The sequence below is a fragment of the Lepidochelys kempii genome, chromosome 16 (assembly GCF_965140285.1).
Source record: "Lepidochelys kempii isolate rLepKem1 chromosome 16, rLepKem1.hap1, whole genome shotgun sequence".
In the NCBI taxonomy this organism is placed as follows: domain Eukaryota; kingdom Metazoa; phylum Chordata; order Testudines; family Cheloniidae; genus Lepidochelys; species Lepidochelys kempii.
The window spans coordinates 22873609-22896514 of NC_136395.1; the positions used below are offsets into that span (position 1 = coordinate 22873609).

The following is a 22906-nucleotide window of genomic DNA, read 5'->3' on the forward strand; positions in this document are numbered from 1 at the left end:
TTAGACAATGTTTTTTTCCACTGAAAAATGCCAATTTGTCAAAACCAAAATGGTTTGCAAAACGGGATCAGTTCCAGTGACTAAGAAAAAGAAAAAGAAAAAAAGGTTTAAAAACTGATGTATTTTCAAAATGAAAACCCCCAGCTTTCTGGTTTGAAAGGACTTTTCATTTAGAAATTTAAGCTAATTTAGGCCACGTAAAAGGTTAAAAACAGAAAAGGAAAAAGGGTTGGACTCAAAATAAAAGGTTTTAAAATGATCAAAACAAAACATTTCAAGGGACCCAAACCAGGAAAGCAGAACCTGGGGAACAGTTCTGAGATTTTGACTTCTTGTCCTGACTCAGGAGGGTAAAATTTTTTGAACTTTCAAAAATGGTCACAGGACGGGGAACCAGGTTCCTGCCCAACACTCCTTCTCATGGCCAATACTGCGGCTGTGACTTGAACCATGCTAACTGTGTTAATTGTCTGAACACTTTCAATTCAGTTCACAGGAAAGCGGACACAGGTTTGGTTTTCAACTGATAACCAAGGCCATACAACTAACTCCCCCCTCCAGGCATCCCCTCTCTTCCTCCCTTCCCACCCCACACAAAGGAACCAGCTGAGCTCAGTGAATGCCAACCAACAAATTCAGGCCTGTTATGAAATTGCACACGCTGGGGACTTCAAGGGATTTACCTTTCCCACAAGCCAATTGAAAAAGATTTTTTCTTGTTCCCACAAACACAGAGGAATAGGCTGAGGGGCCAGTCTTTCCACATTCTAGCTCACCTGGAAATCCCCTCTTCTGCAATACCCCTGCTCTGCCCCAGCCACACCGAGCATGCTACATCTGTTCAGAGCCATGGACTCCGTCTCCGTGACCGCTGAACAAGGGAACTGAATCAGCTACCTAAAAAGGTGGTACCAATTTACACCAATGTCTAAGGCTCGTATTGTATCTAACTCCATCAGGGCAGGTCAAGCTGACCTTGTCTGCCCTAGTAGCCCACACGGTTTCTTTAAGAGAATCTGAGTTGGTTTTTCCCCTCTGCCCCAGGCTTTCAGAAAGGGTATTACTGGGCTGGCGAGTGCTCAGCCTTCCTCCTACACATGCTAACCACACAGCCGCAGGGCAGAGCCACAGTGATGGACAGCTCCGATTAGCATGGGCAGGATGGGATGAGGAGATACTGCCAGAGTCTTTTCACAGACTAGACTTGCCAGCGACTTGCAGCCAATCTGATTCTGTTCCCTTTCTGTCTCATCTGCTTTTCTTCAGCTCCAGCGCTGCTAAATATTTCAGGCCAACTGAGACCTGTAGAATCCTTTTGAAAACACACCCCTCAGAGAACATTCTTCTGGGTCAGTTGGGGCCTGATCCAGAGAGGTGCTGGGCAGTCACGAACCCCCTGGAGATCAATGGGAGTTGCAGTTGCTTGCTCTCTATCAGGATCATTGAAAGGGGTTTGGCTGAGACCTTGATTCAACTTGAGATTCCTTTGCTTCACATTGCAGAGTGAGCAAGAGTAATAGACTCAGAGAGCCCAGAATGACAAGTAAGTGCCTTCCTCAACCTGCCAGGCAGCTAATGCAAACTGGGAGGCCGATACCACTCATGCGTTCCCAGCCAAAGCACACCTTCAATTGCCTATTATTACCCCTTCAGTTGATCCTTTGGGTTTCGTAAGTGCAAATGGAGCTGGTGGTTTATGCAGGTCACAAAAACAAACAAATAAAACCCCTCCAGACAGTTCAGCGTTCCCAGCAGCAGCCATGCAGGAGCAGCTCAGGTCTGGAATGGTAGGAAGGCTGCAGGCTATGACAGATTTTCCCTGGCATAGCTGTGGTACAGCAGATGCATCGCCTCCGTGAGCTGCACCCGTCTTACACTTTCAGGGCTGTTAAAGGCATCATCGAGTGCTCCCTGAAATTTTGGGGTGATAAAATTCTAAAACAAACCCGAAGACCAGATGTGCTTTGTTTATAATAAAAGCTGCCTTTATACCCCGGTTGTTGGTTACACTCCAAACACAGACAAATCACAGAGTTCTCCTGGGCTGTTGCAGATCTAAAAAACACCCAGTTGGATTTCTCCAAGAACAGGCTTTTCCCCTATTTCAAACCCAGGAAATGTAGTTTCCAAGGAGTTCGGAATTGAATACACCAGCCTATCCAGTTTAGAAGCCAGCACCCGAGGACACAGCTCTGCTGGTTCTCTAGGCAAAGTCAGACTCAGACTGGCAAACAAGTCCAAGCTGTGACAATGCATCGTGTTCCTAGGAGACTCCAAGCCAAAGAAAACGCAGTAGCCTTGTGTACAGCCAGGTTATCTGGGTAAATTTTTCCCATGTTGCTAAAACTAGAGCAGCTCCACTAATGCAAGCAACAATGGGTTACCTAGTGTAGACAAGGCCTAGCATTAGCTCGACTTGCTCTGAGCAGGATTAGACAAGGTGGAGTTTAAAATACCTTTGGCCAGCCCACGCTAGTGCTCCCACCAGAGGAGCTGCAAAGGTGTTAGTAATGGTGGGAAACTTTTTCCCAAGAACTCTGTGCCAAGAGTTTTATTGTTTTCTTTTTTCTTAAACGAAGCCGATCCTTGCAGACTCGGAGCTGGACCGATGACAATCTAAGGTCAGCAGCAGAGCATAAAATCCTGGTTTTCATTTTTTATGACATTATGGGAAAAAAAGATCTATAAAGGCCATATATTTTAATTTGTAAGCCCATAAATTGAAATGTGGCAGGGCTCCCAACAGAAGGCTCAACCACGGTCTTGCAGCAGGACAGTAAACGGGCAAGACAAGAATTATGCTGTTTTGCTGACCCAATAGAAACAGCCGACTTCGCAAACCCACTGCCTGTTTTATGCTACTTTGGAAGCCCATATTGTGTAGCCACTAGTTGAATGGCATATCCTGGCACTCTAGTGCAACACCGTTTCAGTTCTTGCAGAAAAGCAGCATGTGATGTAACTAGGAGGATTCTCAAGTGTTTTTCTCAAGACCTTTTGGCGTCAGCCTACAGTGGGGATTTTTGTACTGGTGTAGCTAGGCTGAGATATCTGCTCTGATGGAAAGCTCTAGTGTGTCCATGTGTTGCACGAGCACCCAAAGATAAAATGAATGGTGGCAAGTCACCTTTTACACTAGTGCAGGGCTCCTACATGAAGGGATTTGCACTGGGACAGTGAAAGCATAGCATTACTGGTGCAAAAATCCCTAGGGTAGATAATCACTTAGTTCTGAAAGTCTGGCCTTGGAGACCAGCGCTTGGTATCTTTACACAAGCCTGCAAAAACAGGCTCTGTCCTGCATTTCCACAGGTGACAGTCCCATGGGCATCTATTTTTTTTCCTAGGGAGCCTTCCACGGCCTAGTGAGAACCCTAAGCAACCCTATTACTCTCCCAAACCCCAATATCACATGTCAGGCCCCCAGAATTATGATTAAGACAATCCTGAGATTTTTTTTTTTAAATTGTGGGGTTTTTATTTGCCTTCTGGTGTTTAAATTTTTGGGGGTTGTGTTTTCACGTTTTCTTCAGAAGCAGAAACATACATTCCTTTTAGATGGAAGTTTCTCATGTAAATCACGTGACTCCAGGAGCTGAGACTTCAAGAAAAACACCAAATATGGTGAGAACTGACAACGCTGTCTCCCTTCCTATTTCTAGGATAGCTAGGATTTCCCTCAGGCCTCAGTAATGCCTCTCCTTAATCTGCTGCAATGGCTATTATGCAATGGCAGACACTCCCTCCCCTCTCAGGGATTGAACATGCAGCCTTCCACAAATGCCTCTGGCCCAGGGAGTGGTAGATCCTGAAAATAATCTACATGGCCTGTAAAAATGGAGAGATCTAAAGCCAGATTGGGGATGCCAACAACTGAATATTGCTCTGGGGACATATATCAGAATGAAAACAGCCTGGACTGGACATTTCATAGCTGTAGTTCAGTATTACCAGCATGGCTAAAAAGTGGATTAACTGGAGATCATTCCTAAGAGCTTTCCTAAGGTTGCTAGTGCAAATGCTGTGGTCACCTCAGGATTTTACAGGGCTCCAAATAAAAGGAATATTAAGACTGCTCCTAACAATAAATCTTTAATCCTGCTCTTCAGAAGAGCAAATAGACAGTAACAGAGCAGCCAAGCAGCAAAGGATCCTCTCTAATTTAGGTGGTTGTTAAGCAGGAACAAACATGCTGTACGTAGTAATACTCAGCTGCTGTGTCTAAGCAGTAGCCATGTCTGCTCTTTATCATACGCCGTGCCACGGTGCTTTAGAACAAGGATTCATCTTTTCCAATTGAGTCCCAATTCAAACTGGGTCCTAAGGCTGTCTCTCACTCTCAAGCTTTGTCTATTTCTTTTCCCATCTCCCTGCATCTGCGGGATGCCCTGGGCATGACAGAAGCTGTGTATGGTTCAAACCCCAGGTTTAACAATCATTGTTTATTACTTGCCTGCCGGAAGCACGCTCAGTGGCTGCAGTGGTCATGGGTCTCCAAGAATGGACGTCAAAGACACTTCCACAAAGCTATTTTACATACCTTAAGCTCCCCTCTATAAAACTCCCGTGGTGAATTACAGTGATTTCATACAGAATACAGCCTTTTCTAGAGGACTTAAAGCACTGGCCCATACCCCTTACTCTAAGGTTGGTTCATATATAGGATGGATTTGGCAGTCTAGATTAAATAACTGCATGAAGCCAGGAAGGGTCCTTTTACAACCACTGCCCCATGCAGACATTCGTATCGAACAGAGGAAGACCCCTACGAGCAGCCCACATGGGTGGGTGGAGAGAAGATACGAAAGACACAGAACAAAAGCAGGCGTCACTCTGAAATACACCTGAGGAACCCAGATAAAAGCGACGGCAAGAACGAGATGGGTGATACCAATGTCCCTCGACAGCTCCTTACCTTAGCCTATACGGTCTGTGGGCAGAGGAAGCTGGCAACACACAGGAACGACAGAACTTCCATAAGGATTTAGTGCGCTGGAGGAGCCTGTCTATCTTAATCCAGGGCATTTTGGAAAGGCTGAATTCACAAACAGCCTCTACTATGAGCAGGCTGCTGGGAGCCTTTGAAGAGCAGTTCCACCCTCAATAACACTCACCGCTTTAATTGGTACATTTTTTAAAAAAAATTCTAATCACATGTTTTGAGCTGTTACTTTTTTTTTTTTTTTTAATTGCATCCCCAACTGTGTGCAAAGCTAGCTCCAGGCAGCCAGCTACGGTAGAGAGAGCTGACAGCCTTGACAGATGACTCAGTGTTTGTTTAGAACCAGGTTTGCACAGCGCCTTCTTTCTGCCCCCATCCTAGCCCCCCAGAGGAATGGATTTTAGCAACTGCCTTCTATCTGGGTGGGCAGGTTCCAGAGCTTGAATGACTGACACTTATTGAACTGGTGCATTAAAGAGCCCCACGGCTGGATTTGGATCTCGTGGCAACCTCTTTCATCTGGAATAACTCCACTGATTTCAAAGGAGCTACTCTGGGGTCTGCAGCAATCAAAAACTGGCTTGTGTGCTTTACATTTCTGCTTCATTGAAGCAGGACAGTGTCTTGGTCAGTGGCCAGGTGAAAAGGAAACTTGATGGGACTCTACCCAAGCCCCACCCACAATCCCTGGGGGATTGGAGCTTGGGATTGTGCATTGATCTGGGGCAGAGCATCTTTTCCTTTCCCTTGGTCACTGACCAAGACACCGTTCTGCAGCGTTGGTGTAGATGTGTTGGCCCCAGGCTATTAGTACCTCACCCAGCTTGTCTATCTTCTATTCTCTTTGACCAACAACAGTTGGTCCATTTTTTGAGCAACTCCAGTCCTTAGATATTCATTAGCTTCTTGGCCACACAACTTGCCTTCAGTTTTTTGGGGAACTAATTTTAAACAAGCCACCAGAATCACGCCTGCAGCATTTGCAAGCACATCCATTTGCGTTCCCCTTTGTCATAAGCAATAGTCATTTGCGTTCCCCTTTGTCATAAGCAAGATAATGTCCCCCTAAGTAGGCCTTTAACTAGCAAAGTATTTAAATGCATGTATAAATCAGTGGACTACTCATATGCCTAAAATTAAGCATGTATTTTGGAGGATTGGGGCCTCAGTGAAGGACACCACTGCAAACCACAGCCCAAAGTCCTGGAGCCTTAAAATCACCCCTGTGCTGCAGCAAAGTAGTGTCTTATAGTTTAAAAAAAAAGCCACACAGAAACTCAGTTTCTTCAATAGACTTCACAGGTCAGGACACACCTGGTAGAACACACAGAATTTCAAGGTTCCAAGAGAGAATCTGCTCCATCTGTGTTTACACCATGGAACACCACCTCCTTAGGCCATGAGATGACTGCTCATTGGCTTGCTAGGCCAATTCCCCCTTATCTCATCCAGCTCTGACAGACGCATTTGGCAAATGGGATAGAGAACGGGCCTTCTACATGATGCTAATTCCACATTGATCTTCAGAGTGTTATCAGATGCTTTGGCAACAACGGATTATATTCCTGCTTTTGTGCTACAAAACGTGTGCTCAGTAAACAAATAAAATCTGAGAGCCTCCTGTATTTTATAGTCAGATACAATCCCCAAAACAATTCCCTGCTCATCTCTAAAATGTGCCTCTGTGCCAGAGGCTTACTGGAAAATAAATGACTGTTTCCTGATGCTGAATCAGCTGCGATATGACAGGTTATACACGCAACACACACATCCTCACCAATCTCTACGAGTAGGTCTGATGTGGGCAATACATTTTCATGACAGATGGTGACAAGCACACAGTCAATGTTGGCAGGAATGGCTGCCAGCTCTGTTGCTCTTACAGGAACCAACAAGCTTCCATCCCTACCAGCCCACAGTTGCTCGCTCCATCAGCTTTACTGGCCCCTTATTCTGCCCGTTTGGTACAGCCAACTCCGAAGCCTGCACTATAGGCCACTTTCAATAGGCCACTTCTGTCTTTAGAAACCACAGTCCCCCAGGCTTCCAGTCCAATTCTTCACTGCTAACAATGCTGAAATTTTATCTCAGGGCAACTAAAGTAGGTAAGCTATCCAGAGGTAAAAACACAGTGAGGACAAGGCACTTCAGTGTTACCGTGAAGTAAATTAGACAAAGTCAGCACTCTACTCCTGCCTGGAGTTGGTCTCACCTAGTGTACCTCATGGTAAAACTGAAGCACCTTATCCCTATTGTGTTTTTGCCTTAAGATAATATAACACAAGGACCTCTTGATGTTGATTGCCAGAAGGCACAGGAGTACATACAGGTACCAGGATCCCCAGAGGTTCACCAGAAGAATGGCACGTAAGGTCACACCTGTCATCATAATCATTGTGAGATATACGTATGGAAAATACCTGAGGTGCGATGCATATATGCTGGAAATTATGTAATTAAAGGCAGGTCACTCAAAGGTAGCGTGTCTGGAGACAAACTTCTGCAGACAGAAGGCGGGAGACCCTTATCTCCCTGGTAGACCAATGGATATTGTGTGTCTCACAACAGAAGTCTATTAACATACTGAGTCAAATGCTAATGAAGAGTTTACAGAGAATTCCGATGAAAATTAACAGGAAAAGGTGAACAGAGGGCAGGAGAAACCCTATTTTCAGGTGAAGATCAAAGGTCTGGTCTATCTATTTGGGGGTGCAGAGAAACACCCAAGCATCCTTCAGCCTATGAAGACCAGCTGTCAGTGGGCTAGACATTATGAAATGGGGATCTCGGACATCTGAAAACACTGGGAAAAGGATTTGGGGTAAGCGATGCTATAGGAGAGAAGGGAATGGCTAGTGTGTTACATTTAGGCTCTAGAAAGCATGTTATGATTTTCTTTTATTGGGAATGCTCCAGAGGGATGCTTAGGGGTTGGTGTGTGCCTATCACTAACCTGTACTGAGAGGGAGATGCCTGGGAGGCAGTGGTTGAGTTCCCAGAGGCTGGTGAGGCAGGGAGCTGACCACCAACAGCCACAGACAAGACCCACGCTAAGGGCAGGCGGTAGCAAGATGCCTCACAACCCTGGGAAGCATCACAGATAGTAGCGAATGCGAGTGAGCGCTGAGTCAAAAAAAGATACTCCTTTATTAGCAGTGAGGACAAGGCAGAAAAGAGGTTTCACTGTGTTTTGATCTAAGCATCACCTCCTTCTCCCTCCCCAAAACCCTCCTGTTACTGGCTTGCTTGTCTTACTTCGCTGTTCATCACAAGATCTCCTTCCACAGGTGGCCTAAGCGAATGGGGTAGAAAAATATGCTTGTGGTTCACAGAGATCCTAGGTAGGGCAATTCATTATTATTTGTGTTGCGGTACCTTCTTGGAGCCCCAGTCATGGAGCAGGGTCCCATTGTGCTAGGCCCTGTACAGCCACAGGACACAAAGATGGCACCTTATATCTGAGGCTCCTGAGCTCTTTGAAAACACTAGGTGGTGAAGCCTCACCAAACCCCTTGTGAGACAGGTAAACACAGCCCCATTCGCAGAGATAGGGTAGGGCTATAAAACACATATACAAGACCTGTTTAGAGCAAGTGCCGGGGACATCAAGAGGCGAGCAGAGGCACTGAGAGGCAAACTGACCTCAGTGCAATCTAAGGCCTGGCCTACACTACAGAGCTAGGTCGAGGCAAGGCAGCTGACGTTGACCTAACTATGGAAGCATCTACACTTAAATGTTGCTCCCGCCCCACATAACCGCCTTAATAATAACCACCTCCACAAGCAGCCAAGAGTCAAGGTCGAAGTACGTAGGTTGGCACAGTGTCAGTGTAGACACCGCGCTGCTGACATCGACTGTTACTGGCTTTCAGGCGCTATCCCACAATGCCCCCACGCTAACAGTACGACGGATACAAGCGCTCCTGGTGAGGATCCACACCGCCGACACAAGGAGCACAATGTAGACGCGCACAAGCGATGTCATTACTGTGGCGGCTGTCCACCTAAGGTAGGGCAACTTCATTTTGTAGTTTAGACCTGGCCTAAGTCAGAGAGATGGTGACTAGCATGTTAGCCCCACCCAGCTGCGATCAAATGGAATGGCATCTGCAGATGCAGCGGTGTTACCGTAGGCATGTTGCCCAGTGCCTATGCTTGAAGCCATCAGAAAGCAGAACCCAGTAGAGTGGCTTGGTAAAGCGGGACAGCTGGCATGGCTGAAGCAGAAAACCTGGTAACCAGAAACCTGCTGCAGCACGCCTCAGGGCTGCAGTGACTCAACGGGGGCAAAGCTGGAGGATGGTAACGTTGTCCCATGAGGCAGCTATTTAAAAATATTAAAGCTTCTTCATTGCACAAAGGAATTAGGAACTGCATTTCCTCTGTTCCCCACATTTCACAATAGCTCACTGAGAACAGCTGCCAACCAAACGCTCCAGCAAAGCTGGCTGGCTCTAGTTAGCGCTTATTTGATTATAGGCCCCAAGAGTGGTTTTCTACCAGGAAACGGCATATTTTTTAAAATTAACTGCTGACTTCTTGGAGCCTGCAAGATGGATGGGTGTGTAGCGAAGTGGGGCTCTGGGCTCTCTAATTATTGAGAGTGGTTCCCGTTTCTCCGATGAGCTTATACCTGAATTTAGGTTTTTAATGGCGACCAGATGTTGTGTGAATGCTAATCGGGCCTTTCACTCCAATGTCTTTTCATTTCCCTTGTGTGTTTGCGGGTTGAATTGTTCCTACCACATCTGTAGGGCAGCTCTCACAAACTATGGCCAACAACACTGACTGCAGCGGTGTGTACACACACACACACACACACACACACATGTACACACTTTGTTGGGATGGCCAGCCACAGACCACGTGGTTCTCTGGAGCGCCCCAGAGTGACTATACAGGCTGGGCAATCTACGGTTACTGCCCAGGTCTCCCGAAATCTTGGCCTGGGCTCCTCCATCATAGAAGGGACTGCTGACTACATTATAGAGGTCAAGGGAGGCTTTGGGTGCAGCTGATCTTAAAACCATCAGTTCCCAGCTTCCTTCTAAACAACCTTTCCCCAGTGATCAGAAAGAATGGCATGAATATTGTAACATGGAGCAATAAGAGGACTGGCACCATGCCACTGAACTGGAAAGCACTAAAATAGGAAACCAAGTTAAGGGGGAAATTCTCCTTTCAATGCACATCTCATCCTCTGAGGGAGGAAGGGCGTGCACAGAAGAATGAACTGGGACTCAGAAGAGCTGGGTTCTAAGCCCAGCCCTGCCACCATCTTCCTCTTTGACCTGGACAAAGACACTCAACCTCTCTATGCTTCATTTTCTACCCCCCCCCCCCCAAACACAGTAAAAATGGGGATAATGCTTCCCAGGGGGATGTGAGAATATAGCCAGTAACGTTGGCAAATCGCTTTGAGATCCGAGTAGGACAATGTCTGCTGGTCAGTATGGGGATGGGTACGCTACATGAACCTAGAGAGAGGGATACGGATTGGCAAGGTTTAGCTCTCATGGGTGGAACGAATGCAGAATACACAGAGATTTGCAGGGTTGATCACAGAGGAGAATTTTGTTTTGAGGTCATTTGTTCTCTTGAGGCTCCATGCCATGGAGTACAGGAAACTGTAATAATTCACTACAAAATCTGCCTTAGAAGCTACAGCAGTAGTCAAAACCGCCAACAGGCCATACTGAACTAAAACTGAGAAATAGGGTTGCCAATTTTGGTTGGACGTATTCCTGGAGGTTTCTTCACAACACAATCTTTAATTAAAGATTAATCTTTAATTCCTGGAGACTCCAGGACAATCCCAGAGGGTTGGTAAGCCTACTGAGAAAAGAAGCCCTTGAAGGATCCGCCAAAGAGCAAATGTGGTGCTGTGGTTTAGAGAAATGTAGGAGACATCTGGAAAAAGCCAAAGAAACGTACGATGAACTGCCCCGTGTTTGGAGGGTAGCTCACTATAGGAAAAGCTCTGTATTACCTGCAAATAACCACACATCAACACGACATCATCTTAATGTATGATGGAATTTCAGTGACACTATGATTTGGAACATACAGGGACCATCTGGCAGTGTGCATGAGCTTCATCTCAGAACCTGTTATTATTATTAATTACTTGCATTGCAGTAGCATTTACCTACCCCAGCTGAGATCAGAGCCCCATTGTAGTAGCACTCTAAAAATCAACTAGTAAGAGCGAGACTCTGCCCTGAAGAACTTACAGTCTAACAGACAAGACAAAGTATGAGAGAGGAAAGAGCGAGGTAAAGTGACTGGCCCGAGGTCACACTGCATGTCAGAGGCACAGCCAAGAATAGACCGTGTCTCCTGAGTCCCCAATCCAGTTCTCTACCCACACCCACTCTCTGAAACAAACTCTGAAGTGATCAGGCTACCAAGTTCATCTTGATGTCTCACTCCACTGGCAGGCACATGCGGGGGAAGGCAGTGCTAGGTCCCCAGCCCAGGACACAGGTAGTTTCGCTCAATACAATGGGTTTTCAAAGCACGGTGGGAGCTGAGCCTTGATTTTCTGCTGATCGGAGAACATGCTACATACATATCAAGTGATTGTGCCAAATCAGAGCCACACCTTAAAAGAGACAGGCAGGCCAAAATGTCTGCTTTTGGAAGGCATTCATTGGAGCTGCCTCACTAAGGTCAGAGTCTGGGCTCCTATCCTGGAGCCCAGGCCTCACAGGGTACGTCTGCACAGCAAGCAGAAACCTGCTGCAGCAAGCCGTGCTGGGTCATTCAATTGCTGTGTAGACGTGTGGGCTCCAGAATCCGAGCCTAAATGTCTACACAGCTAATCTTAGCGACCCGGGCTCCATGACTCACTGCTGTGGGTTTCTGCTTGCCATGGACACGTGCCCACATACAGGGGTTGTTTTATAAAAAGTGATTTTACAAATCCCTCATGTTAATGGAAACATTTGTTAGCATTTTGTTTCAACGCCCTTGTGCAGTGGTTTTGTTTGGATTCAGACAACACAGATGCTACCGCGCTGGGCTGGTGCATGAGAACCAGAGCATGAAATCTAACTAGCTTGGGTGAGCAGAGTGCAAAGAGAAAAGACAGAATGTAACTGGTGAAAAGCCAACTCGAGGTCTGGAATTCCTTCAGGTTTAACGGCCTATGGTGTTTTTAAACACAGGGCAGGACACTAAGCTTTATAAGTGCAGTATAGTGTGTAACCCGGCACCTTACACTGCTGGAAAGACCAACGTTCCCAGCTCAGACAACCCCAAAGAAAGATTCTGGCAACTAAAGGCGGCTTGAGATTGAAAGCACATTTTTTGTCGGTGGCAGGCTGGCAGAGTTCCATGGTTATTTTAATGCTGCTGGGCCTGCGTTGAGGTACTAATGATGTGCTATGGTGCCGAAGGCCTTGCATAGCCATACTTTTTTAAATTTACATTGAAATAAACACATAAAATAGGGAAAACAATTGGAAAGCTGTATCTAGGACTTGATTCGCCCCCTCCCATGCTGACTTCAGTGGGACTATGGTCAGTATCAAGCACTTGCAGGAATGTGCTTTTAAACTATATATTGGGACAGAAATGGGCATATGGAGAGTTGCCTGGCTCAACTGCATTTAAGATCAGATAGACATGACATAAATTTACCAACTGGATTATGTCAGCTTTCTTTAGCTTCTCATGAAAAATAAAATCCTATTTGTACCAGTGGAGACTAAATGGTTTAGAAAATCAGATCCGCCAAATAAAATTTAATTACAAATACCTTAGAGGAGGGAAAGCTCAAGACAGTCTATGGGAAGATTTTCTACAGACAGCATAAAAATAGTCCTGACTTAGAGCCCCAAGACAACTTTAATGATCAGGCTGTGCAAAGATACAGGATGTGTTTTTGTTTTGTGGCGATGGTCAGCATTTTTAGTCTATTTTTTGTACAGGGAAGTGGCTTTGAATTCTGGAAGCTGGGCTGGCTGCTCAAAGGCCAGCAGAGCTCGGTAGGCATGAAGTGGGGAAGGAGGATTGCTTAGGCAGCTACCTGGAGTAAAGTTTACTCTAAAACTATCACAGCATCAAGAGGTGAACAGATCCTAAGACAGTCCTGCCTCCCGAGACTGAGCTGGTGGCTCATTTGTCAGGGCTGAAGACATTGCCGAGTCACCTGAACTGTGTAAAGCAAAACAACTCAATGTTTAAAAAACCCATGATTTTCATTCTCTCCTCAAGAGGTCTAGGACTGGTCAGGATTGAGATCTACTGGCCATGTGAGGTGCAGGGCTGGAATAGCAGGGGGGGCTTAAGGTCAGCCTGAGATTCACAGACAAATCTCTGGGTGAGCCCAGATTGACTTAGCCAGGATTGTGGCAGGGACGCGTTAAGGTGTATGGTTAGAATAGAGAGTAGGGGGACAACACTGAGATGTTGTAGATTAAAATAAAGGTCCATTGGCTGTGTGAGATCCCAAAGTAGACATGGCAGAAATGTTGAAGGTCAGATTGACGTGCACCTGCCGAGTTGTCAGCAAGGAACATCAGGGAGTGATGTGTGGAAGGGTTTGAAGTGCAGAGGTTAGGTGCAGGGACCAGAACAAGCAGGGGTTGCGCCAGGACATAAGAACAGCCATCCTGGGTCAAACCAATGGTCCATCTAGCCCAGTATCCTATCTTTCAACAGTGGCCGGTGCCAGGTGCTTCAAAGGGAATGAACAGGGCAATTTATCGAGTGATCCATTCCCTGTCGTCCACTCCCAGCTTCTGGCAGTCAGAGGTTTAGGGACACCCAGAGCATAGGTTGTGTCCCTGACCACCTTGGCTAATAACCTTATTGACAGTCCTATTCTCCAGAAACTTATCGCATTTTTTTTTAGCCGTTATACTTTTGGCCTTCACAACATTCCTGGGCAATGAGTTCCACAGGTTGGCATTGCGTAGTGTAAAGTACTTCCTTGTGGTCGTTTTAAACCTGCTGCCTCTTAATGCCATTGGGTGACCCCTGGTTCCTGTGTTATGTGAAGGAGTTAAAAATTCCTGATTCCCTTCCTCGACACCAGTCACACTTTCATAGATTTCTGTCATATCCCCCCCTCAGTCGTCTCTTTTTTAAGCTGAGCCAGTGTTTTAAATCTCACCTCACATGGAAGCTGTTTCATACCCCTAATGGCGTTTGTTGCCCTTCTCTGTACATTTTCCAGTTCTAACATCTCTCTTTTGAGATGGAGTGGCCAGAACTGCATGCAGTGTTGCAGAATGAGGTCCTGGCACAGCAGCATGCCGGAGGCCCAGACATGAAGCAGCAGAGGTTCCTGCAGGCCTGGACTAACATACAGCAGCAGAGCTGCTGGGGGATGGAGTTGGGGAGGCCAGGACGAAGACTGGAATAGCTACACGGATGGTGCGGGGAAGGATGGAGAACATCCGCAGAGCTATATGGGGAAAGCTTGCACAGCATGTGCCCCCAATTGTTTGGCTCAAGACATGGATATTAGCCTCTCATCCTCACCAGCCTTTCATACCCCCTTAAAAATAAAAAAATATATATATAATAAAGTGAAATTCTCCACGGATTGTGCTACAGCAGCAGTTTATAAACACCTCTGACCTTGGTGCTGGCTGGCACACTGCTTGTAGAGGACGACTGACAACATTTTTAATGCTGCAGAGGCTGGGAGATGTCTCTTGGCTTTAGAATACCGAGTCTAATCAGCCCAGCTCGCCTGCTTCCTGCTCATTTATCCTACCAAGACCCTCACCCACCAACCCGGATGGAATTAGGCATCATTAATTCTCTTGAAATGTGGTTTGCTGGGCAATATCCCTGATCCCTAATACTTTAATGTGCTGCCACGGACAATCCTATTTCATAGAGGGGCAGCTGCATTGTATTATGCATGTAATATGCCCTAATTCAAACTCAGCCTAAGCATTAAGGAACTACATTTGCAACCAATAAACCCCACCTTCTCACCACCACACTCTGCTTTTGCAAACTGACTGCTCACTAGCACAGGCTCAAAATGGTCTACAGGGGCCGGCAGGCCCCCAGGGCTCCCTACCCCCAAAGAAATGTCCTGCTCTGTAATATGAGGAGCGGGAGTGAGTAAGGATGGTCAGGTTTCAGGGGAGACACAGTTGGCAGGGACACCACGGGGTCAGGAACACAAGCCAGGGCCAGGCTGCTACCCCATGCTCGAGACTCAACATGCTTCATAAAGATCTCTTTTCTACAACTCTGCCTGCCTCGTCACTTATTGCTAATGAATCAGAGCCCATGCAGAGCTTCTCCTTCCCAGGCATGAGAAAGAGCCAAATCTTCGGTGATGTCCATTAGGAGCCTCCTTTGCCAACCTAACCTGAGACATGTTCAAGTACCACAGGGATGGGCACCAGTGCAGACCCTAAACCAGAGACAAGTCCCAGTCGGCAGTGACCCAGGAACCGACTGGCTTTGGAGCCACAGATTCACCTGGGAGGGCCCCAGTGCTGGAGGGGAGCAGGACCAGGAGATACAAGCAGTGAGGATCTGGGTGGAAGCTGGGGGCCTAGCCCCAGCTTCCCTTCACCCACACCATGAAGCATCATCTAAGACTCCTTACAATGCTACGCTAAGCAGCTCCAGAAGGCAAGAGGGCCGTGCTCGTGGCAGGCCCAACTGTGAGGCAGCTGGGCCCACCAAAGAATCTCTGACATCGCTTCATGCTGAGGGCAGAGAAGACCCTCCTCACGCACCCCCAATGCCCTGGCAGTGCCAAGTGGAAACAGCCCAAGTCCCAGCTATACAGACCACTCTCCTAGCGTTTTCGTGGTCTCAGAGGCCTTGTGTGTCCAGGCTAACACCCCCCTGAGCCAAACTCCCTGCAAAGTGCTGAAACATTCAGGTAAGTGGCTCCTTTTCATTTCCGGTTCTCAGCTAGGCCTGGCAATGCGCCAAGGATGGCTCTCCTCACTGTACCCCATCCAGGGCCAGAAGCACTAACAGAATGAGCCTGCTCTCCCCAGCAGGGAACAGATTCTGCAGAGGGAAGAGGTAAAGAGAGAAAAGAATCCAACCTCTGTGGCCACTTATCCAAGCTGAATTCTGCACCTGTTGAGGCTGACCTCTCTGGCCAGCCCTTACCTGCCCAGGAGCTCCGGAAGGAAATTGGAATTTGTATACACAATCCCTAATTCTGGCCAAAGATCAGCAGGGAACTGAACACTTACAGCAGAGGTGGCCAACCTGAGCCTGAGAAGGAGACAGAATTTATCAATGTACGTTGCCAAAGACCCACAGTAGTACGTCAGCCGCCTCCCCATCAGCTCCCCCCACCACTGCTCCCAGCGCCTCCCACCCCCCGCAGCCCCGCTGATCAGCACCTCCCCCTTCCTCCCGATCAGCTGTTTCGTGGCGTGCAGGAGGCTCTGGGAGGAAGGGGGAGACAGAGGGCACAGCAGGCTCAGGGGAGGGTGCGGGAAGGGGTGGAGTGGGGGCAGGGCCTGTGGCAGAGCCAGGGGTTGAGCAGTGAGGACCCCCCGGCACATTGGGGCTGGAGCTACAGATGCCAACTTTCCAGAGTTGGTGCCTATACAAGGAGCCGCATATTAACTTCTGAAGAGCCACATGTGGATCTGGAGCCGCAGGTTGGCCACCCTGACTTACAGCATTGAAGTTTCCATATAAATCACAGCTGGAGAGATCACACTTTAATGCACAGATGAGTGATGTTCTTTTGAATCCAGGCAGGATCTTCCATCCTGCTGAGCTCCTTTAAAGGCTAACATCATTCCATTAGCTACAGTCCATAAAGAGCTTTTCCCAGCTGTATAGCACATTGTACCAGTTTTCACTCTGAGGGGACAGAAGCTGGTTCTCCAGCCTTATGCCAACATATGCGATCTTTAACCTTCCTGCAGCCAAGTCGGGTTTTGCTCCTGTTGGAGAAGCAGGCCAAGGAAAGGCAACCCCCACTGTTTTTTTATTTTAAAGTGCTGGCATAAATCCAAATACTGGAATATTTTCATTGCTACTATACCAAGGATAAGAATTCAAATTAAACTGGCACAGGCCATTTCTATCCATTTACCCAGGTATTTATAATGCACCCATCACTGCAGTAGGCTCTGCTATTTGTCATGTAGCATCCTCATTCTTAAGCTTCATGTGGAGGTGGGGGCTAATGTTCGTAAAGGAATTTTCAAATGTCTTTTCTTCAGCAAATCAATTTCCCAGCCCTGATAATGGCTTTTCATCCTGTGGCTGTAATAGACGCATGCTATCTAATTCCCTTTCTAAAATAAAATTAAGCCAACCCCTAATTGGTTACATCACCCAGGACAACTGCAGAAATTAATTCCATACAGCAAAAGTACCAAGGGCAGATGGAGTGCATGAATATTGCTAAAGAGAATTCCAGTTAGCACCAAGGCTCTAACCAGCACCCGTCTGCTAGGACAGTGGTTCTCAGACTTATTTGGCCTACTCCCCCCTTCTCTGTAGCAATTTACACCCCTGCCTCGTCACACAAGTACATGTACCAATAAAAAAATAACAAAAGCCAACATGCAACTCTCACTAAATATTAAAAACAGCAAGGCACTGATTCAAACACAGCCAACCATCCATCGTAATAAAGGGCACAAGCAAAACTGTAATTGGGGTCAATGCTTACAGTTAGATGTGCAGACCGCATCGTAGCAAACAGCTTAACGTACAGGTACCAACGACTTTGTATAATGCTATTCGAGCTTAACAAAAATCCATCAAAATGCACAGCACCATCCAGAGTCCAATGCACAGCGTCATCTGAGGACGCAATATGTCTGGAGGAATCGGGGTGCTAGGTACTCATTGATGTGGGTAAAATGTGCACGGTCCCCCCCCCACCCGGCAAGCTCAGAATAAATTCTGCCCTCCCGGAGTTGGAAACCTCTGCACTGGGAGATTGGGTACCTACACAGCATGGTCTCCACCTGAAGGTAATGTCTTTTGGGTATTGCTGACCCCAGCTGGATTTGAACCAGCAATCTAGAGGTAAAAGGCTCCTCCTCGCTACCCAGACAACCCAGACTTTTTAAAACAAACATTTCCTGCGATGGCAGCATTCCCACTGTCCAGCCGAACCATTTTCCCAGCACCCAAGTCAGTCCCAACTTGGCTGCCAATGATCTCCTCACCTGGGGACCCATCAGTACCCCTGACTTCTCCTTTGCTGACTATGAGCATGGTTCTTCAGGTCCCTTCCCAGGAGGGGAGGCAGAAAGGAGCTATGACGAGGTCGGCGGCACAGCGGTGAACCTCCTGGCAAAAGACCTTCGCGTAGCAGGTGATGGAACTCAAGGCCATCCCGTGCAAGGCATGACCGAGCCATGCTGTGCAGCAGAGGAAGGGGACAGGCGAACGCCGTCGCCCAGGTCTCCCTGTCCAGTAAGGCTCAGAGATGGCCAATTAAAGAGTCAACATTCAGCTCTCTGTGAACTGACTTTAGGGGGACGCTTCCAACCCTGAAAGGCAATTAAGCTTATTTGACTTAGAATCACAGAACTGTAAGAGACCTTGAGAGGTCATCTAGTCCAGTCCCCTGCACTCATGACAGGACTAAGTATTATCTAGAGCATCCCTGACAGGTGTTTGTCCAACCTGCTTTTAAAAATCCCCAATGATGGAGATTCCACCACCTCCCTAGGCAATTTATGCCAGTGCTTAACCACCCTGACAGTTAGGAAGTTTTTCCTAATGTCCAACCTAAACCACCCTTGCTGAAATTTAAGCCCACTGCTTCTTGTCCTATCCTCAGAGGTTAAGAACAACAATTTTTCTCCCTCCTCCTTGTAACAACCATTTATGTAGTTGAAAACTCTTCTCATGTCCCCTCTCAGTCTTCTCTTCTCCAGACTAAATAAACCCAGTTTTTTTTTCAATCTTCCCTCATAGGTCATGTTTTCTAGAACTTTAATCGTTTTTGTTGCTCTTCTCTGGACTTCTCCAACTTGTCCACATCTTTCCTGAAATGTGGCACTCAGAACTGGACACAATACTCCACTTCAGGCCTAATCAGCGTGGAGTAGAGTGGAAGAATTACTTCTCGTGTCTTGATTACAAAAGTCCTGCTAATACATCCCAGAATTATGTGTTTGTTTGTTTTGCAACAGTGTTACACTGTTGACTCATATTTAGCTTGTGATCTACTATGACCCCCAGATTCCTTTCTGCAGAACTCCTTCCAAGGCAGTCATTTCCCATATCGTATGTGTGCAACTGATTGTTCCTTCCTAAATGGAGTACTTTGCATTTGTCCTTATTGAATTTCATCCTATTTACTTCAGACCATTTCTCCAGTTTGTCCAGATCATTTTGAATTTTAATCCCATCTTCCAAAGCACTTGCAACCCCTCCCAGCTTGGTATCATCCACAAACTTTGTACGTGTACTCTGTATGCCATTATCTAAATCACTGATGAAGATACTGAACAGAACTGGACCCAGAACCGATCCCTGTGGGACCCCACTCATTATGCCCTTCCAACATGACTGTGAACCACAGATAACTACTCTCTGGGAACGATTTTCCAACCAGTTATGCACCCACCTTATAGTAGCTCCATGTAGGTTGTTTATGAGAAGGTCATGCGAGACAGTATCAAAAGCCTTACTAAAGTCAAGCTATACCACGTCTACTGCTTCCCCCCCAGCCACAAGGCTTGTTACCCTGCAAAGAAAGCTATCAGGTTGGTTTGACTTGAGTTGATAGAAAATTGCATAACTCCTAAGCCTGCCACCCCACTCGGAAGTGCTATTTCTGTTCCATCCGTTTGTCGTATCTGCTCTACAATATGAAATATTTTAGGACAAAAAAAAGGCAAGGATTGCTATTGCTTGCGGGAACAGGACATAACAAGCACAATGTCTGGCATAAGCTGTGTTAGTTAACTGCCAGTCAGCTAAACTGGCACAGGGAATACTGATAGAGCATCTTGATTGGAAGACTAATCCAAAGTGTTCAGATGACCTATATACACACATGCGTGTCTCTGTGTTTAGGGCAGTGCATTTATTATTTGTATTACAGTAGCAACTGGACACCAAAGCTAAGCACAGAACCCCATTGTGCGACGGGCTGTACACATTCAGAGTAAGAGGTGTCTCCAGCCCAAACAAACTGACACTCTAAATAGACAGAAGAGACAAAGGCTGAGAGAAATCACCCCCTTTTAAATAGGGTGAAATGAGAAATACAGTGACTTGCCCAAGATTACCCAGGGAGTCTGTAGCAAAGCCAGGAAATGAACCTACATCTCCTGAGTTCCAGTTCAGTGCCTTAGCCACAAAACCATCCAGTTACTCGCAGAATGCCTGCTGCTGTGGGATGTTACTCATGAATGTTAAAACTACAAACAAGTCCTGCAAGCTGAACAGATGTTAACAAAACCATTACTCCACACCAAGTAATCCTGCGTTTTGCCTAGACCCCCTATGACGCAGCACAGACATTTTAGAAATGTGTGTGCGCGTGATTTTTCAGACCCTTTTTCCTGCCAAGGCAGGCTGCCTTCGTGCCATGAGTCCAACCACACCGGCCGTAGGTGGGGGCAGAAAAACTATAGCTAATATAATTTAGAGACTTCTAATAATGATCTAAAATGGCTTTTTCAAATGTAATAATATAGCAGTTTGAAGGTCTGATATATCGGGGCTAAAAACAAAGGCCTTATGTCACAAAACAAGGGCATTTTCGGCTTTCCAATGGCAAAATCCTGGGGCTGGTTTTGTTCAATATCTTCATAAATGATCTGGAGGATGGTGTGGATTGCACTCTCAGCAAATTTGCGGATGATACTAAACTGGGAGGAGTGGTAGATACGCTGGAGGGCAGGGATAGGATACAGAGGGACCTAGACAAATTGGAGGATTGGGCCAAAAGAAATCTGATGAGGTTCAATAAGGATAAGTGCAAGGTCCTGCACTTAGGATGGAAGAACCCAATGCACAGCTACAGACTAGGGACCGAATGGCTAGGCAGCAGTTCTGCAGAAAAGGACCTAGGGGTGACAGTGGACGAGAAGCTGGATATGAGTCAGCAGTGTGCCCTTGTTGCCAAGAAGGCCAATGGCATTTTGGGATGTATAAGTAGGGGCATAGCGAGCAGATCGAGGGACGTGATCGTCCCCCTCTATTCGACATTGGTGAGGCCTCATCTGGAGTACTGTGTCCAGTTTTGGGCCCCACACTACAAGAAGGATGTGGATAAACTGGAGAGAGTCCAGCGAAGGGCAACAAAAATGATTAGGGGTCTGGAACACATGACTTATGAGGAGAGGCTGAGGGAACAGGGATTGTTTAGTCTGCAGAAGAGAAGATTGGGGGGGGATTTGATAGCTGCTTTCAACTACCTGAGAGGTGGTTCCAGAGAGGATGGTTCTAGACTATTCTCAGTGGTAGATGAGGACAGGACAAGGAGTAATGGTCTCAAGTTGCAGTGGGGGAGGTTTAGGCTGGATATTAGGAAAAACTTTTTCACTAGGAGGGTGGTGAAACACTGGAATGCGTTACCTAGGGAGGTGGTAGAATCTCCTTCCTTAGAAGTTTTTAAGGTCAGGCTTGACAAAGCCCTGGCTGGGATGATTTAATTGGGAATTGGTCCTGCTTTGAGCAGGGGGTTGGACTAGATGACCTCCTGAGGTCCCTTCCAACCCTGATATTCTATGATTCTAAGTCTCATGGCCCACAGCATACCAGACCTTAGACCTGCCAGAGATCTAGGACTGAATGTCCTTCAGCCTGTGATGCATGATGGGAGAGATTCTGGCAGTAGAATTACACATTTGGGGAGAAGGAGGAAACACTGGTGGGAAGGAGAGTAGCTGTTTAGAATTGCAGAAGTCGTCCCAACAGAGGTGAGGTGAACAGAGTACAGGGGAGACAGTCAACTGTGCAAAATAAATCTCATTTGCGGTCTGAATCATTGTGGTGCAGTCACTTAAGCTTGCAGCGAGTGCCTGCCGCTCTGCACGTGTAACTAGCTGCACCAATTCCACCTATTTGCTTGTCCTACCAAATAAGGTGCCTGCCTACTTGCAGTATACCAATCAGCATCCACCCTGGGAACTTGTGCATGGACAACCCCTCGGGACCCGCATCAAAATGCATTATGCAACAGGAGAGTTTTTCCTTCCCAACGTTACCATTTAGTGCTTTAAACACTTAGGTTTGGTACAGTGAGTCCAGCCATTTAGTCTACATGTGCAATTTCAAAGGATGCATTTCACCTGAACTCCTTTCCAGTGAGATGGAACAATCCAGTCATGTTTGTTTATCTCTGGTATTTTCTTGAAAAAGCTTCAGTGACGTTTCTCCTACCACTAACAATCAGAAACCTCTCATAGATGGCTCAGAGGATTTACAGCGAGATATAATGAAGCTTTTCATCGCTAGGTTGCCTATTTAGTTCCAGTCTGGGTTGATACAGGTTGGTCGATTTCAGTCCAGTTCCTAGCTGTCCAGGTAACAAAAGCCACCTGCTAATTTTCATCTTGGTGAATAATTGCAGCTGAAAAGCCAGTGACTGAACAGGCCAGGGAAAGGAGATGACCATTCTGCAATCTTATCAAACAGGTTAAAGTATTTTCTTTTGCTCCCAATTATACTTCACTTTCACTACACAAAACACACCACCCCACTTTCACAATAATATACAGCCATTTATTTGAATGCTTTGGAGATTTGCTTCTCTGAGTGCTGAGTGTCCAAAAAAAAATCTGAATATTTCATGGAGTATTGTGATTTCTGGGAGCTACTGAAAAAAATGCAGCAATATGGATATAGGCTCTTCCCAAGGGAATATCCCCCAGCTGATGAACATATTGTTATATAGTTCTTCCACCCAACTTGGTCTTTTATTCAAAAAGAAGAAAACCACTGAACTTTTCAGGGCACTCAGCGGGCTGGTTTGGGATCTGAATCCTAGACCCTATCTTCTCTGCAGTTTTGAGGCCAGAGTAG

The 22906-nt window shown here is 46.6% G+C and overlaps 1 protein-coding gene across 5 annotated transcripts in view; it reads right to left on the reverse strand.

Annotated features, from left to right (window-relative positions):
* GPSM1 (G protein signaling modulator 1) overlaps positions 1-22906 on the reverse strand; it is a 141919-nt gene that overhangs the window by 113223 nt on the left and 5790 nt on the right. Inside the window, exon 1 of one of the 5 annotated variants that reach the window (XM_073314700.2) lies at positions 4916-5079. The exons of 2 other annotated variants lie outside the window; for them this stretch is intronic. In XM_073314700.2, the coding sequence (XP_073170801.1) occupies positions 4916-5025 (110 nt within the window). In that variant the 5' untranslated portion in view covers positions 5026-5079. Of the gene's footprint in view, positions 1-4915; positions 5080-22906 lie in introns of those variants that run through there. 2 more of the 5 variants (XM_073314701.2, XM_073314704.2) reach the window with 2 other exon arrangements.